The 17,370-nt window shown below is 37.4% G+C and overlaps 1 protein-coding gene across 2 annotated transcripts in view; it reads right to left on the bottom strand.

Annotated features, from left to right (window-relative positions):
* ROBO1 (roundabout guidance receptor 1) overlaps positions 1-17,370 on the bottom strand; it is a 1,210,998-nt gene that overhangs the window by 17,797 nt on the left and 1,175,831 nt on the right. For both annotated transcript variants that reach the window (XM_032150402.2, XM_058437645.1), the window contains 2 exons: positions 7,861-8,267; positions 4,897-5,049 (listed from right to left, as the gene is read on the bottom strand). In XM_032150402.2, coding sequence (XP_032006293.1) covers positions 4,897-5,049; positions 7,861-8,267 — 560 coding nt within the window. The remainder of the gene's footprint in view (positions 1-4,896; positions 5,050-7,860; positions 8,268-17,370) is intronic.

Raw genomic sequence — 17,370 nt, 5'->3', positions numbered from 1 at the left:
ATAAACATACGTGTGCATGTGTCTTTATAGCAGCATGATTTATAGTCCTTTGGGTATATACCCAGTAATGGGATGGCTGGGTCAAATGGTATTTCTAGTTCTAGATCCCTGAGGAATCACCACACTGACTTCCACAATGGCTGAACTAGTTTACAGTCCCACCAACAGTGTAAAAGTGTTCCTATTTCTCCACATCCTCTCCAGCACCTGTTGTTTCCTGACTTTTGAATGATGGCCATTCTAACCGGTGTGAGATGGTATCTCACTGTGGTTTTGATTTGCATTTCTCTGATGGCCAGTGATGATGAGCATTTTTTCATGTGTCTTTTGGCTGCATAAATGTCTTCTTTTGAGAAGTGTCTGTTCATGTCCTTTGCCCACTTTTTGATGGGGTTGTTTTTTTCTTGTAAATTTGTTTGAGTTCATTGTAGATTCTGGATGAGTAGGTTGCCAAAATTTTCTCCCATTCTGTAGGTTGCCTGTTCACTCTGATGGTAGTTTCTTTTGCTGTGCAGAAGCTCTTTAGTTTAATGAGATCTCATTTGTCAATTTTGGCTTTTGTTGCCATTGCTTTTGGTGTTTTAGACATGAAGTCCCTGCCCATGCCTATATCCTGAATGGTGTTGCCTAGGCTTTCTTCTAGGGTTTTTATGGTTTTAGGTCTAACATGTAAGTCTTTAATCCATCTTGAATTAATTTTTGTATAAGGTGTAAGGAAGGGATCCAGTTTCAGCTTTCTACATATGGCTAGCCAGTTTTCCCAGCACCATTTATTAAATAGGGAATCCTTTCCCCATTGCTTGTTTTTGCCAGGTTTGTCAAAGATCAGATAGTTGTAGATATGCAGTATTATTTCTGAGGGCTCTGTTCTGTTCCATTGATCTATGTCTCTGTTGTGGTACCAGTACCATGCTGTTTTGGTTACTGTAGTCTTGTAGTATAGTTTGAAGTCAGGTAGCGTGATGCCTCCAGCTTTGTTCTTTTGGCTTAGGATTGACTTGGCGATGCGGGCTCTTTTTTGGTTCCATATGAACTTGAAAGTAGTTTTTTCCAATTCTGTGAAGAAAGTCATTGGTAGCTTGATGGGGATGGCATTGAATCTATAAATTACCTTGGGCAGTATGGCCATTTTCACAATATTGATTCTTCCAAGCCATGAGCATGGAATGTTCTTCCATTTGTTTGTATCCTCTTTTATTTCATTGAGCAGTGGTTTGAAGTTCTCCTTGAAGAGGTCCTTCACATCCCTTGTAAGTTGGATTCCTAGGTATTTGATTCTCTTTGAAGCAATTGTGAATGGGAGTTCACTCATGATTTGGCTCTCTGTTTGTCTGTGATTGGTGTACAAGAATGCTTGTGATTTTTGTACATTGATTTTGTATCCCGAGACTTTGCTGAAGTTGCTAATCAGCTTAAGGAGATTTGGGGCTGAGACAATGGGGTTTTCTAGATATACAATCATGTCATCTGCAAACAGGGACAATTTGACTTCCTCTTTTCCTAATTGAATACCCTTTATTTCCTTCTCCTGCCTGATTGCCCTGGCCAGAACTTCCAGCACTATGTTGAATAGGAGTGGTGAGAGAGGGCATCCCTGTCTTGTGCCAGTTTTCAGAGGGAATGCTTCCAGTTTTTGCCCATTCAGTATGATATTTGCTTTGGGTTTGTCATAGATAGCTCTTATTATTTTGAGATACATCCCATCAATACCTAATTTATTGAGAGTTTTTAGCATGAAGGGTTGTTGAATTTTGTCAAAGGCCTTTGCTGCATCTATTGAGATAATCATGTGGTTTTTGTCTTTGGTTCTGTTTATATGCTGGATTACATTTATTGATTTGCGTATGTTGAGCCAGCCTTGCATCCCAGGGATGAAGCCCACTTGATCATGGTGTATAAGCTCTTTGATGTGCTGCTGGATTTGAGGTGTCAGTCTGTTCCTACTGGGGGGTGCCTCCCAGTTAGGCTGCTCGGGGGTCAGGGACCCACTTTAGAAGGCAGTCTGTCCATTCTCAGATCTCCACCTGCGTGGTGGGAGAACCACTACTCTCTTCAAAGCTGTCAGACAGGGACATTTAAGTAAGTCTGCAGAGGTTCCTGCTGAATTTTTGTTTGTCTGTGCCCTGCCCCCAGAGGTGGAGCCTACAGAGGCAGGCAGGCCTCCTTGAGCTGTGATGGGCTCCACCCAGTTCGAGCTTCCTGGCTGCTTTGTTTACCTAAGCAAGCCTGGGCAATGGCGGGCACTCCTCCCCCAGCCTCGCTGCTGCCTTGCAGTTTGATCTCAGACTGCTGTGCTAGCAATCAGCGAGACTCCGTGGGCATAGGACCCTCCGAGCCAGGTGCGGGACACAATCTCCTGGTGTGCCGTTTTCCAGGCCCGTTGGAGAAGCGCAGTATTAGGGTGGGACTGACCCGATCTTCCAGGTGCGGTCTGTTACCCCTTTCTTTGACTAGGAAAGGGAACTCCCTGACCCCTTGTGCTTCCCGAGTGAGGCAATGCCTCGCCCTGCTTTGGCTCCTGCACAGTGCGCTGCACCGACTGTCCTGCACCCACGGTTTGGCACTTCCTAGTGAGATGAACCCAGTACCTCAAATGGAAATGCAGAAATCACCCGTCTTCTGTGCTGCTCAGGCTGGGAGCTGTAGACCAGAGCTGTTCCTATTCGGCCATCTTCGGTCTATGAATATTTTTTCCAAAAATGCAGTGTAGTAACTTGGGAAAACAATTTCTGAAAAGATGGCTTTTGTCTCTACGTCATAACCACTGCCATCCAGAGTGTGTGCATATCTTTTATTTAGTGCATTAACAAGAATCTGCATTATATGACTTTAATTAATCAATATGCATGATTGTATATGTATATAATAAGACACAGCATTGTTATTTTGTGTTTTTTTACCAAACAGTAAGCATACAGCATAAAATTCATGACTTGTTAGTAAAGTCAACATAACTTGAAGGATAGTTATCAAGATATTGAAAGTGAATGCTGTAATAGCTTTAGTCATTTCTCCATTTTATCTATTTTTGTGAGGTAGAGAAAATAATTATTGGCTTTTATATTGTAGTATGCACTATGATAATTTTGCATAATCACTTTTGTGAAATGAGCAATTAGAAATCCAAATAAACATTTCAGATTGACTTTTGGCTTCACGAATATTTCAATATATGTGTTTGGTATTTCTGAAATTAATTTAAAAAATAACTTGGAGGCATCATCATTTAATAGTTATTATTCAGGGATTAGTTAGAATTATATTTAATTATTAACACTGAAATAAGTACTACAGAACGTGGGACAATAAATACAGACAATTTTCAAGCATAGTGTAATTTATAACTGTGATACAATATTCTTTAACTTGGCATGCTTACATTATTTAAAACATTTTTAAAAAGCATCTCTCAATGCCAGATTCCCCTTTGAACAAGTATAAATAAGTGGTAGAAAGATCTACACAAGGCTTTAGGCCAGCTTTTCTCCCTTATGTATTCAATTTAGATGTGTTTATATCCAGGCTTGATGTTTGGTCAGTTTTTCAGTGAGGAGCACTCTCTTCTAGATAATGAAATTTGAGAAAACAGCCATAAAACTTGAAAAATGCCATTATAGTGGTCCCATAAATGTAAAATTACTGGTAGAGTTGGGGGATTTATACCTAGTGTTTGTCCCTTCACAGAGGCAAACATGCAAAAAGCCACTGTAATAACCCTTCAAAATCAGATAATACTCTGACAGCTCAGTTTTACTAACAAAAGAGTCCTGGGCAGAAGCCAGGAGGCCCAGGTGCGCTGTGTCCCGCCAGTATTTAATGTAGTCTAATATCAGATAGATGCCAGTGAGAGAAAATACTCAGAATAAAGTACAGATAATAGCATGGACAGCCACTCATTGCAAAATTACTTGTGCTCATCATGCTGTGAGCTTTGTATTAAATTCTTCTGTCAAGTGGTAGGAATCATAGGGAGAAGTACCTCTGAAAACCTTCCTTGCAACCTTGGATAAGGATCTATAATATTAGGCTTTCATATGATAATGGCAAATGATGCCCTTTTTGAAAAATTGCTGACTGGTAATGAAAGTCCTAATCAGATTTTGTTGCAGAGGACCAGGAGGTGGGGGAACTATGCCTGTAACACCCTTCTTCCTCCACCCCTTTAGCAAATTTAGCAAACTTGACAAGAGCAGTGAGTCTGAGAGAATTTATCTTACATGAATTTCCAACAAAGCCCGTGGGGTTGTTTTATAAAATGAGAAGGTGGTGGTTTAATAAATGCTGGGCCACCTGAGGCACTTTCATTAAAGGCTTTCTCTAGACAAAATCACACTGTTTGCATTTTCCTCCTGTGCTCCCTGGAGAATATAACGTCCCCTCTTCAGTGAGAGTGGATATTGTATGTGAAGGCATGAAGAAAGGTGATTTATCTTTTGGTGCCCAAAATAACTGTTCCTAACACCACTGTTGTTAGAATTAATATTCAAACACATTTATTGTCTTCTATTTGAATGCAAAATTGTAAAATAAAAAAACGAAGACACTTTGGAGCATTTATCAGTAAATCTGACAAAGGTTAAACCTATGCCATTACTTCCACTCTCAACTTCAACTATAGTGATGCCCATTTGTTTGAAACTATAAAATAACTTTCAAAAATATTCAGGATCTACAAATGGTTTTGTTTTTTTAAATAACAAGCTTATCAGAAAACTGCAAGGAGTAGAGATGCTTGACAAAATATGTAAGTAGGTTGCTTCTATAAGTAATATGAAGCTGATTGTTAATAAATTTTTAATGTAATTTCTAACGTCAGTGAATGCATTTTCTAGTCCTAGAGAGGCAGGGTAAATAGGCGAGATTCATAGATGTTTTCATCCGTGTCAATGGACTCACCATCTGTGTAGGTTTCTCTGCGCAGATGTCCTGGCTGGTGTTTCGGTTTCTTGGCTGGTCTGGTTTTCTGCATTATAGCAGCACTCATGTTGCTGTCTGTAGACACAGGACTTGTGGGCCTAGGGCACTGAGACGCATGAAAATGTCGACGGCCTAAGGAGAAAAAAAAAAAAAATCCAAGCCAAACTCATCAGTGAATTTTAATTACAACAGGAACAACAAAAAGAAAACATTAAAACTAGAAACAGCTCTAATTTTTCTGAAAAGCAACAAAAAAAGCTTAAACAAACTCTTCTAGCAAATAATAGGCTTGTTGTCACTCTGCTGTTTACTGGAAAAAATACCCTAAAAACATTTTCTGCTTATTTCATTTGTTTAAACCACAGTGCTTTTATTCTGTTAAAGTTCATGATACCTATTTATTAAAGAAAAGTATTCCAATTATTTTTGCAATTAGCTTCACTAAAACGTTGTACTTAAACAAAAAATAGTAATTAAATTTTTGCATAATATAGCCAATGTTTGTTGCTTTTTCAAGAGAAGAGCTAAAGTTCTTAAGAAATTCATATTCTAAGAAAAATGAACAGTACTAATGGCACCCATATTTTAATTAAACATATAGTATACTTTGAAGACAGACTCAGGTATGTTCTCTTCAGGTGGTCTGAAATTGATCTAGCACACATATTTAGGTCTGCCAAAAACTACTTACATCCTGTTTCTATCTCTAAATATTTGCTAGTTCTGGATACTTAAGGTGATCCCTTCAAGACTTCTGTTTTTTTGGTGGTGGAAGAGGTAGATGTTTGCTTTTGGACAAACAATAATCCCAGTTACCAGTGGGAATTGAATTTACTAATTAGACACGGTGTATTTCAAAGCTCCCACATTCTCTGGTGTCTTACATAGATGCTGTATTACAACACCTACAACATATTTAATCCATAATCCCAATGGAGATATATTGGTCCTATGTTTGACTTTCACTGTTTTGGTTTCTAGAAACTCCACTCACAAATCCAGAACTTTCTATTGTACCACAAGAAACTTCAAATGGACCTAGACAACATGTCTTTTGGCTATAAACAGAAGCCACATACAGTGAAATCAACACATTTAAAGATGATAACTGAAGCGTATTAAATAATATACATTAATGCAGCCAAGTGAGAAGCAATGTGATTGGATATTCATATTAACTTCAAGTCACATGACAAGCGCCATTATTCCCTGAAAAGAACACTGCAATAAGCAGAGGCCAATGCATGTTTAGTTCATTAAAAATTATGAGCTCAAGGAAAACCAGAAGTGCCACTAAATTACAATACAATAAAATATTAAACCAAACTCTCTTTAGCTATGATGGAGACTATTACAATTAAAGTTACATATCCATGAAAACAGAATTAGGGCTGAGACTGAATGCATTATTCATTCTACTGTGTAAGGCCATCCACTGCTCACAGACTGTTTACAGATGAATTTTCAATGTTATTTCTATGTTTCGTCCATTTAATAAACTGAAATATTTTCTAACGTATTCTCAAAGCAGTGGTCTGAGATGCTTAATTTCACCATTTTTTACAGAAGGTTAAAAAATAAGGAGGAAACAAAAGCTGTATGTAAAGTTAGATGTTATTTATTTATTAAGAAAGATAATTAGGTTTGCATAGTTTATTACATTCAGCAGCTACTAGAGGAATAAAAAACAATATTTGATTGAATGACATAAAATATAGGCCTGGCCAAAATAAATATATATTCTATAATAATAAGTTGAGAGATATTAGAAATCTTTTTCCTGTAACACATTCTTGATAAATAATATATAGAGATGACTTTATAATGTAATTTACATTTTCTCTGAATATAGTCTACACTGATAAAAAATAATGGCCAATCCAATATGTGAAAAGACCATGGAAAACTACCAATGTGGTAGTTATTAAACTAAGAAAAATGAAACAGTAAAATACCAGTAACTGATTTGTTGTGATGGTCTTTTCCTTCTCTGAAATGTATCTCTTTCTTGCTGATCATTTCACTCTACTATTTAGATTTTCTTGGCTATCAAAAATATAAGCACACAAAAGTATGTATGGGAATGTATATATTAATTCTACAGAAATGAAAACCATGTGATAAATAAGTCTTACATTTAAATTCTTGTCTTTCTTGGAACTATTTACTTTCTAAACAGGATTGGGAAGAGGAGGAGATAAGTAAAAATGTGTTGTAACATAAAGATGAATATATGGTAATTAAAAATGGGTTACTAGCAATGAAAGTAAAAATATGAAAAGCACTTGGTTTTGCTTGCTCTCCCAATTATTATATTTAAAATGTTTACTGTAAGTATGGAACGTTTATGCTTGAAAATGTATGCACATTACATATACCTTCTTATCTTCCCAATTAATATTCTAATTTGAGAGGACATGAAGAGAATGGGGATTAAGGAGAAAGAGCCCATTTTCTAAAGGTCAAAGTGTTCCACTTGGATATTTATCTATTTTCCCTACAAAATTTTTATTTAAATAAGAGAACTATCACAACAAATTTGATTTTGGTGAGGTTCTATGCAAAAAATTAGAGTATACATTCAAAAACACAAACTTCATTTAATTGACTGGATGTATAGTTTAAAGAAATTATATCAATTTGTGTAATACGTACATTTGCTACGGCTATCCTAAAAAATGAGGTAGCTCCCTATCACTCGTATTATGTAAGATTTATTAAATAAAAACTAAATAGAAGATTTAAAAAGCTTTGTCAAGGAAAAGGGAATCATCCAACTAAGTCATATTCTTGGACTGTCATTTCCTTAGGCAGCTAAAAAAAGACAAACTGTTAAGAATAGATGCTTTTCAAATAGGACATAAGATCATAGGAGAGAATCAGCAACAAACATATATACATTGAGTTTTCTTTCCCAGCTTGGTGAAAAGTGTCAGGACTCACCAGCAGCATCCTGCATTTGCCGTCGTGCCACTTTCAGACCAGCATACTCTGCCGCTGCTGCGACTGCCTGGGCAAAATCAGCATCAGTGAAAAAGGAGCCGTCCGAAGAACTAACACTGGAGCGCCCGCTGGAAATGTTGTCCTCCTCTGAAGCTGAGCCCCAACCGTTGATCATGGACCCCGTGACAGAGCTCTCCAGGTCCCCAACGCTGGAGGCAGGTGTCTGCTCAAGCCCACGTAACAAAAGCCTTCTGGTTTGCATCTTGGCTACTTCCATGTCGGCTTCGTCTTCTTCCTCTTCTGGCGCATCCGTATCCATATCTGAGACCAGGGGTCCTGAAATGTAGCCATAGGTATGTGGAGGGGAAATCGGCCGTGGTGGTGGAGGAGGACTCACAGGCTGCCGTCTGCATGAAGATGAATAAATAGGTCTGGCTCAGCTTGTTATTTAGGACATAAAAGGACAAATTACACAAGTATGCAGATTTGATCTTTACTTCTTTTGAGATCATATGTTCAGAAAAACAACTGAATATCACAGTATATTTATTTAAGTTTGGTTTTATATTGAGTTGCACTCCGCAACCAGAGGCTCCACTGGGTTACTTTCTGATTCAAGTTAAATAGAAATATAGTCAGTTATCGCTAAGCCTTCTTATGCTTTATCATTTGGATTATGTTTCGTTAAAAAAGGAAAAGTAATACTTGTTTTGAAAACATACACATATATATCTGTCCTAAAGCATTTCAAATATTATCCATAGTTTATCATTACTGAAGACAACTGACATTCATCCTGAAACACTTTGCTCCATAAACATCTGCTTCTTTCCCTTTTTTTTTCATCACCTCTCCTACTTTTTCAAGCAAATGAAGTCATTCATCTTCACTTTAAAGAGTAAAATTTCATAAGATTTAAAAAAGTACACATTCAGCATATGACATAATTTCCTTTAGATTTTATTCTATTAAAAAAAAAAGCTGTGGGAGCCAAGAGTAATTTTTCTCTGATGTATTCACTATGAGTTTCATTAAAGATTATTAACTATTTTTAATACTATTGCATTTATTGTTATTCTTTTTTAAAAATATATTTAAAGGTATTTTTTCTTATGTCCTGGAATTAATTTAAGAACCAGAGTTGAGGACAAAATGAAGTAGTCTCCCACAATATAGGTAAACGGTTACCAATTAATTGGTTTCAACCAACTCTCTGCAGACATGAAGAATACCTGAAGATACGGATAAATCACTTAAGAACTGCAAATGCCTAGGGATGGTGCCCAGGATTGAGGCCTTCAACAGTGGGTAAGTGAATGTCGGCACCTCTCCTTTAGCACCCTCATGATACTCATAGAGTAAGATGAGATAAGAATAGTCTTTAGAGCTAACCAAGCAGAAGACCAGATCCTCATCTAGTTTGCCCTTTTCTCATTCCATCTTCCCTGCCTTAGCCCTAGGAGAATGCACCTGGCAGAGGCAGGTGGAGGGAGGTATTTAAAAGCAGAACACCATCACTTTCCCCATGCCGCCATAGCCACAGAAAGGGGCATTTGGCAAAGGATGTCTGGGAATGCACAATTGAGGTTTTAAAATTAACAGAAATGACTGGGCATGGTGGCTCATGCCTGTAATCCCAGCACTTTGAGAGGCTGAGGTGGGTGGATCACCTGAGGTCAGGAGTTTGAGACCAGCCTGGCCAAGATGGCGAAACCCCGTCTCTACTAAAAATACAAAAATTATCCGGGCGTGGTGGTGCATGCCTGTAATCCCAGCTACTCGGGAGGCTGAGGCAGGAGAATCACTTGAACCCGAGAGGCAGAGGTTGCAGTGAGCCAAGATCACGCCATTGCACTCTAGCCTGGGTGACAGAGTGAGACTCTGTCTCAAAAAAAAAAAAAAAAAAAAAAAAAAATTAATTACCTTACATTAAATTAACAGAACTAGATTTTAACAGCAAGCAAACAAAACCAAACCAAACAGGATCTGGTCAAGATCTAAATAAAGTTAAAACCAGTAGGATCTGCTCCAAGATCTGTACTGTAGAGAGGGAAAAATAACTTTGATATGGTGTAGTTTTTAGGGTGGCATGGGAGTTTTTTGAAGAAAATCGTTTTCAAGCTGGGCTTGGTGGCGTGCACCTGTAATCCCAGCACTCTGGGAGGCCAAGGTGGGTGGTGTCAGGAGTTCAAGACCAGCCTGGCCAACATGGCAAAACCCCGACTCTACTAAAAACACAAAAATTAGCTGGGTGTGGTGGTGGACACCTGTAATCCCAGCTACTCAGAAGGCTGAGGCAGGAGAATTGTTCCAACCTGGGAGGCGGAGGTTGCAGTGAGCCAAGATCATGCCACTGCACTCCATCCTGGGTGACAGAGTGAGACTCTGTCTCAAAAAAAAAAGAAGAAAAACATTTTCTGCTTTTTATCCCAATGAATTTGAAAATGGAAAACATTAAAAATAAATGATTATTAAAAATATTGCAATTAACTCATTTAATGAGCACTTACTTTGTAGCTAAGCATATTTTATAAGATTTACTCATTTAATTCAATAACTTTTTGAGTTACTTTTTTTTTTTTTTTTTTGAGACAGAGTCTTGCTCTGTTGCCCAGGCTGGAGTGCAGTGGCGCAATCTCGGCTCACTGCAAGCTCCGCCTCCTGGGTTCACGCCATTCTCCTGCCTCAGCCTCTGGGAGTAGCTGGGACTACAGGTGCCCGCCACCACGCCCGGCTAATTTTTTGTATTTTTAGTAGAGACGGGGTTTCACCGTGGTCTCCATCTCCTGACCTCGTGATCCGCCCGCCTCGGCCTCCCCAAGTGCTGGGATTACAAGCGTGAGCCACCGCGCCCGGCCTTTGAGTTACTTTTTAAATGATCATTTTACAGGGGAGAATATTGAAATTCAGAGGGATTAAGGGTCTTACCAAAGTTGCCACAGATCACATGTATCAAATGCAGAATTTAAAACCAAATTTTATTTCCAAGGGCATGACCTTCCACACGCATATATAAGTCTAAATGTATTACATATACGTGTGTGTGTGTGTGTGTGTGTGTGTGTGTATACATATAAGCTAGGAGAGATATGTGCCACATACAGATGTATTAAAAAACCAAGAAATAAAAGCTAATATATTACATTGAAAAAGTATGCATATACACACACATGTGTAATTATATATTATTATGTGTATATATCTGTTATATATACACACAAGATTCTTTAATATAATGCATTATTTTTCATTTCTGGGTGGTTTTTAAAGTGTCTGTGTGTGGCACTAGAAGAAATATGAAAAATGTGCCAAAGCTGAAGTTATTTAAGAGATTAAAATAGATAACTGTTTCAATATGGAGTGTTATACACATAGGAGGAAAACCATTGTTTAATTTGGAATGCAATAAAATACCACACTTAAAAGTTAATTTACAGCCTTTGTCAGCATACAAACCCAAAATACCACAAGAAACTTCTTCCTTCTTAAAGACATGTAAGACTTTTTTTAGCACAAAGGGGGACTATTTTGACCATCAATAAAGAAAGATGCAGAATGGCCGACTTCACTATGAAAGGATGCCAGCATTGTTGTGTTTGGATAATTCACATTCTGTAGAGCAAATACATCTTCATGTAAAACAAGGGCTGGCTTTTAACTACAACCACCCCTTACAAATGTTGAAGAAAGACAGAAAAATTTATTCAAACCATCTGTAAATAAGGCAAGCCCAGGGAATGTGTGATAAACATGTACAGTTTGAAATATGTCATACATTCTATTGGAAAACAAAAAGCCATTTCAAGATGCTGCACTCAAGTGGGACTTGTCACAAATGAACCTCAACCCTCTAGATTTCTCCCCAAGGGGTTTCAATGTCTTCTAAAATAATGTATAAGGATATGACTGTGTATCGCAACACTCTAGTCTCCTGCAAGAATGACGCCTTCATAAACATGTTCAAAAGAAAAGCGGAACGATGTCATTAATTTATCAAAGTAGGTGTTGATACCATTCACCACATAGCATTTACCAGGCAAAAGACAAAGGAGAAAAATGCACACCTTTGAGATTTTGTTCTCACACTGGTTTAGCTTCAGTTTCTTGTAAAAGTAACAACTATTACCTCAATTTATCTGTATTAATAAAACAAGTAAATGTTCATGTATTCCATATATGAACATAATTTTTACTTTTCTAGAGATTTTTACTATACTGCAATAAAGTTAAGTATATCACTTTTTAAAACAATATATTTGAATAAGTTTAATTATATTATTTTCCAAGCTATTGTTTGAGAAAAAGAGAAGACAGATTCCTATTATGTTGATCACCTAGTTTACCCAGTTTTAGACAAAAATCGAATACCCTAGAAGTTCATTATAATGCCAACGTTGAAATACTCATAATAATGCAGGTCTTTAGTGTTTATATAATTAGACTTGCAGTGTTATAATGGCTTAAGTTCGGTAATTTTATTAATGTATTACACTATCTGCACCCTTTATCAATAAATATAAATGTAATCAATGTATTTACACCAAAAAGATCACAGGCAAACAGAGCTTAGGTAACATGCTTTATGACAGGTAAGGATTCAATTTTAAGGTAAACACACTTAATGTAAGCTACATATCTGGCCATGGCAGACTGTATTCTGCAAAACGTCCATAGCAATATCTCCCATTCCAAATGCTATTCTGAAATGAGAACTTGCCACTCTCCCATCAAGAAAGGTAGATGAGATGAGTTCAACACTGTTGAATCTGGATGGACTCTGTGATTGCTTTAATACAATGTGGCAGAAGCAAGACTATGCACCACTTCTAAATGGCCTGGCAACTTCCCCTTCCTGCCTTTTTGGATGCCAGCTGCCATGAAAGAGGTGCCATTAACCTGAGACCCCATGTCATGAGAAGTGACTATATGGTCTCACTATATGGTGAGGCCTGGGGGATAAGACTCCATGTGGAAAGAGACAGAGGTCAAGGAGCACTGAGACATCAGAAACGTGAGTGAAGAAACTAACTTGGAAGTAGATCTTCCATCCCCAGCCAAGCAGCTAAAGCCATATGGATTGGAGATGAATTGTCCAGCTGAATCCTTTCAGAATTCCTGACTCATGGGATTGTGAATAAAATGATTAGATTACTTTAGGTCACTACATTTTGGAGTGGTTTGTTAGCAATAGAAACAGGAACTCGGGCACTATGTTAGGAATTCAGCTAAATGAAATAGATATCCATGTCTAAAGGGACTTTAGTCTAGTGGAGGAGACAAATAATATGCAATGGCAAAGGATATATAGAATGTTGTAGGAACACATAAATATGGCTCCTATCCCAAAGTTGGGACATCAGGGAAAGATTTACTGAGGAGGATCTGCCATTTAATCTTAGATCTAAAGGATACATAGGTGTTAGCTCCAAAAGGAGAGGAGAAAATGGTGTTCCAGGAAGATGGGAGAGCATGTGCAAAGATACTGAGGTGAGTGAGAATTGTGCTTATTCCAGGAACTAGAAGAAACTTTTAGAGTGAAGACATCACAGACATTGTTCGGGGAGTGGCAATGGGTAAGGATGGTAGGGCACACAGGGGTCAGATCACAAAGGGCTTTGTTTGCTACATTAAGGAACCTTGCTTTTATTTTAAGAAAAATGGGAAGCCATTGAGAGATCTTAAGCAATGGAGAGACTTGATCAGTGTTTCAATTTAGGAAAATGCCTCTGCACAGTCTGCAGCAAGGAATTAGATTGAAGGAGGGGCAAGGCTGAAGCAACAAGACCACTTAGCAGAACATTACTGTAATGCAGGTGAGAGAAAATGGCTGTCGGAACTAGGAAAGTGCATTTATGGCTGGACATATGTGTATCACTCAGAATGATATTTAGGCAGTAAAAACCTACAGGAATAAGTAGTTGGATATATGGGTCTGAAGCTCCAGAAAGAGATTTGTAGAGAGATAGCTATCTATATCTATGAGTGTACCATTAGGGAAATGGAAGAATGATAAGAATCAGAAGTCGTCTACTGATGGGGCAGACATTAGAATAGATCAAGGGATCAAGAGGAGACTTCATTCAAACACTTAAGATGGAAATCACAACATTGTATCTAGTATCCAAAAAGGTAGATACAATTAAAATGGCCAATATTAAGGAATTGGTTAAATAGAGTTACACACTTTACACAAGTGTCTAAATAAAAAGCTAACAACATGAAAAAACGCTGTTCAGTGAAAAGAGTAGTTTATAAAATAATATTGGCGTATGATAAATCCAAGCAATATGAGTATAAGTAGAGAAGAAAGATTGACAGGATCTTTACTGAGGTCTTCACAGTGATTTTCTGATTACATAGATCACTTGGACTTTTATATTTTCATTGTGTTTACATGTATTTTCAAAAATTTCTATAGTAAACATATAGAATATACATTAATCATAAAAAAGCACTTAAAGCACTTTTTTAAAATGGGCTTCCACTTACTTTTTATTAGTACCCAGTGTTATTTCCAGCAATGACCCTGGAAATAAAATCCATAATACCCTTACAGATTGAAAATCATACCTTTGAGAAAGGCTGAAAATAGTCAAATTGATTATAAGTGCAGATAGTTAACGTATTACCCAATTACATATATCTGCCTCAAGTTCTACAAGCATCCATTAGCCTGAAACAATAGACAGTAGGTCAACTCCAATTCTTCCATAGTATCCAATTCCATTCATCAAATACTTTACTGAAGAAAGCTCTGTGGAACTCAACGACATGAACGAGATGAGTTCTGCCTTCAAAGAACTTTTAATTTAAATAGGAAAACAGAGATACAAACAGCAAATACTAATGCAACATGGAAACTGGTTAGAGTGGTAACAGGGATGGGAACAGACTCTTATGAAGAGTAAAGAAGAGGGGTTGACTTTTGCCAGGCAAGCAGAGGACGTGTCCTTTGAACAAGGCTTTGAAAGATGAGGGGTGCTTACCAGGCAATCAGAAAAGAGCATGTGGAAGACCTGGATATTGATGAGTTTCAGGCAAATTTACGAACTTTAAAACAGACTAATTAGAAAAGAGTGATGTGACTAAATTGGGGGGAAAGTAAATAAAGGGAAAAGGATTGTGAAAACCTTTAAATACTGGGTTAAACACTAACTTGACTCTGAATGGGGGAACATTACCAGACTTCTTGTGTGCAAATAAAAATATTGTGAGAATGAACAGAAAAGCAGAGAGAAGAAAAGTGGAATCGGTTTATGGATAAGGTGGATTTCACAGGACAGGGATGGAGGGCCTGCCCTAGCAGCTGTAGGAATGGAAACTAAGGAGCAAAACCAAGGGCCATTTTGGATTGAAGTGACATCATGAATAACCTCATTTGTAGAATGCTAGGAAAAAACTAAATAGTAGAATAACTAAGCTGATTTCAAAATGACAAAGGTATTGTTTATGATTTTTGCCTATTCCCTCAGCCATTTTATCTTAAAACATTGGTCAAATAAATAATGGTTGAAAATTCTAAACAAGACAGCTACCAAAGTAAAAGAAAAGTTTGAAGAGTCAAGTCCAAAGACAAAGAATTTGGATTTAGACACATGGTGAAGTTCAAGTGAAAATATTGTGGCATTCAGGAAAAGGGACTAGGCTGGGTAAAGAAATTTGACAGCCAACAGAATATAAGAGTTGAACCAAGCAATGGGATGATAGCATAAAGGCGAGGGCTGTAGGGCATTAATATTTTTGAATACTTACTCCGCTTCAGATGCTTTACACACATTATCCATTGATCCTCACAACAATCTATAAAATGGCCATCATGGCAGAAAGCATAAGTATGATAAAAACTGAAGTCTGTGGGGGCAGGGGGGAGGGACAGCATTAGGAGATACACCTAATGCTAAATGACGAGTTAATGGGTGCAGCAAACCAACATGGCACATGGATACATATGTAACAAACCTGCACATTATGCACATGTACCCTAAAACCTAAAGTATAATAATAAAATAAAATAAATTAAAAAAAAACTGAGAAGTCTTTAGATTTGACCATTAGGAGGTTCCTTTCAATGGACTGATCAAAGCAAAACGTTATAAGCCAGAATGCAGTGGGCTGAGGTGCGAATGCAAATCAGGAAGGCAGAAAGAGTTCAACAAAATGAAGAGGGGGAGAGACCATGGAGCCAGAAGGGAGGCCAAGGAAGAGGAAGGCATGAAGGGAGTTGAGTTAACCATGAAGAGAAGGAGAACTCAATGAACAGGAAGGGGCTGGACATTCCAGACAGATAAACGAAAACCGATTTCTGTTATCAAGGAAGGTGGAAAGGAGGACATAAGGAATACAAAAGAAGAGCCAGCCAGGAAGAAAATACTGGGTCCCCTGAGAGTAGAGACAGGAATGGTGAGGAAAAAAGGTAAGACAAGGGAACAAAAAAAAGAATGCTTAGATATTTCAGAGCTAAGTGGTCTCTTTCAGTCTCTCACTGGCTTCTAATAAGAGTAGCACAGATGGTCTGTGACTTTAACATGGGAAAGAGGTGCCTTATTTGCTCTCAATTTTCATAACATTCCACGCGTTAATAATATTACTTCAAAATGTCTGACAATCCAACTTCCTCACTGTCAGAAGAAAGCTTAACTACTTTCTTGTTTTCACAGTGTATGTAATTTGAATCTGGTAATAATCTCTTAACAATAGAAGAGTTAATAAACATTGCAAAATTCTATTTTAATCTACAGAGTAAAAGTCAAGCCACAAAAATCACAGTTTGTTATTCATTCAAGAATATGGGAGGAACCTGTTCTGAGGGAAATAATATACTCAATTTCAAATGATATTAGGAATACAGAAAATAATATATACATATAATGTGTCAGGGGCAAAAAAACAGTATAAATAAAATCATCAACTATGAGAGAAGAGCTAAAATGATGCAGTAACAGCTTTTATGTGGTAGAAATGACAAGTGAAGCCATTGTATGTAACAAAAACGTACTGGTTGGGGATGCTCAATACATAGGTTTAAAAAAGTATAAGCACACACAAGCACGCACGCACACACACGCGCACACACACACACACACTATATATAATAATCTGACTAAAGTACTCAAAACTCATATCTAAATCAAAATAAAGGTATCTGAGGTTAACACAAAAAGAATATGACAAACTCATTCTTCTGTGACATTATAGTTATGAGGGAATACATTATTCTGTAAACTTAATTTTAAAAGACAAGAGAAAATCTATTTTCTGCTGACCAAAGAAGTGACTTACCGATGCAAAAGGAAAACTAAAGTACAAAAAAACCCACTGTCAATAATATGACAAATGGGATCTAATTAAACTCAAGAGCTTCTGCACAGCAAAAGAAACTACCATCAGAGTGAACAGGCAACCTGCAGAATGGGAGAAAATTTTTGCAACCTACTCATCTGACAAAGGGCTAATATCCAGAATCTACAATGAACTCAAACAAATTTACAAGAAAAAAACAAACAACCCCAT

Source organism: Hylobates moloch, unplaced genomic scaffold, assembly GCF_009828535.3.
Source record: "Hylobates moloch isolate HMO894 unplaced genomic scaffold, HMol_V3 SCAFFOLD_4, whole genome shotgun sequence".
Taxonomy (NCBI): domain Eukaryota; kingdom Metazoa; phylum Chordata; class Mammalia; order Primates; family Hylobatidae; genus Hylobates; species Hylobates moloch.
This window is presented reverse-complemented; position numbering and strand designations above follow the sequence as displayed.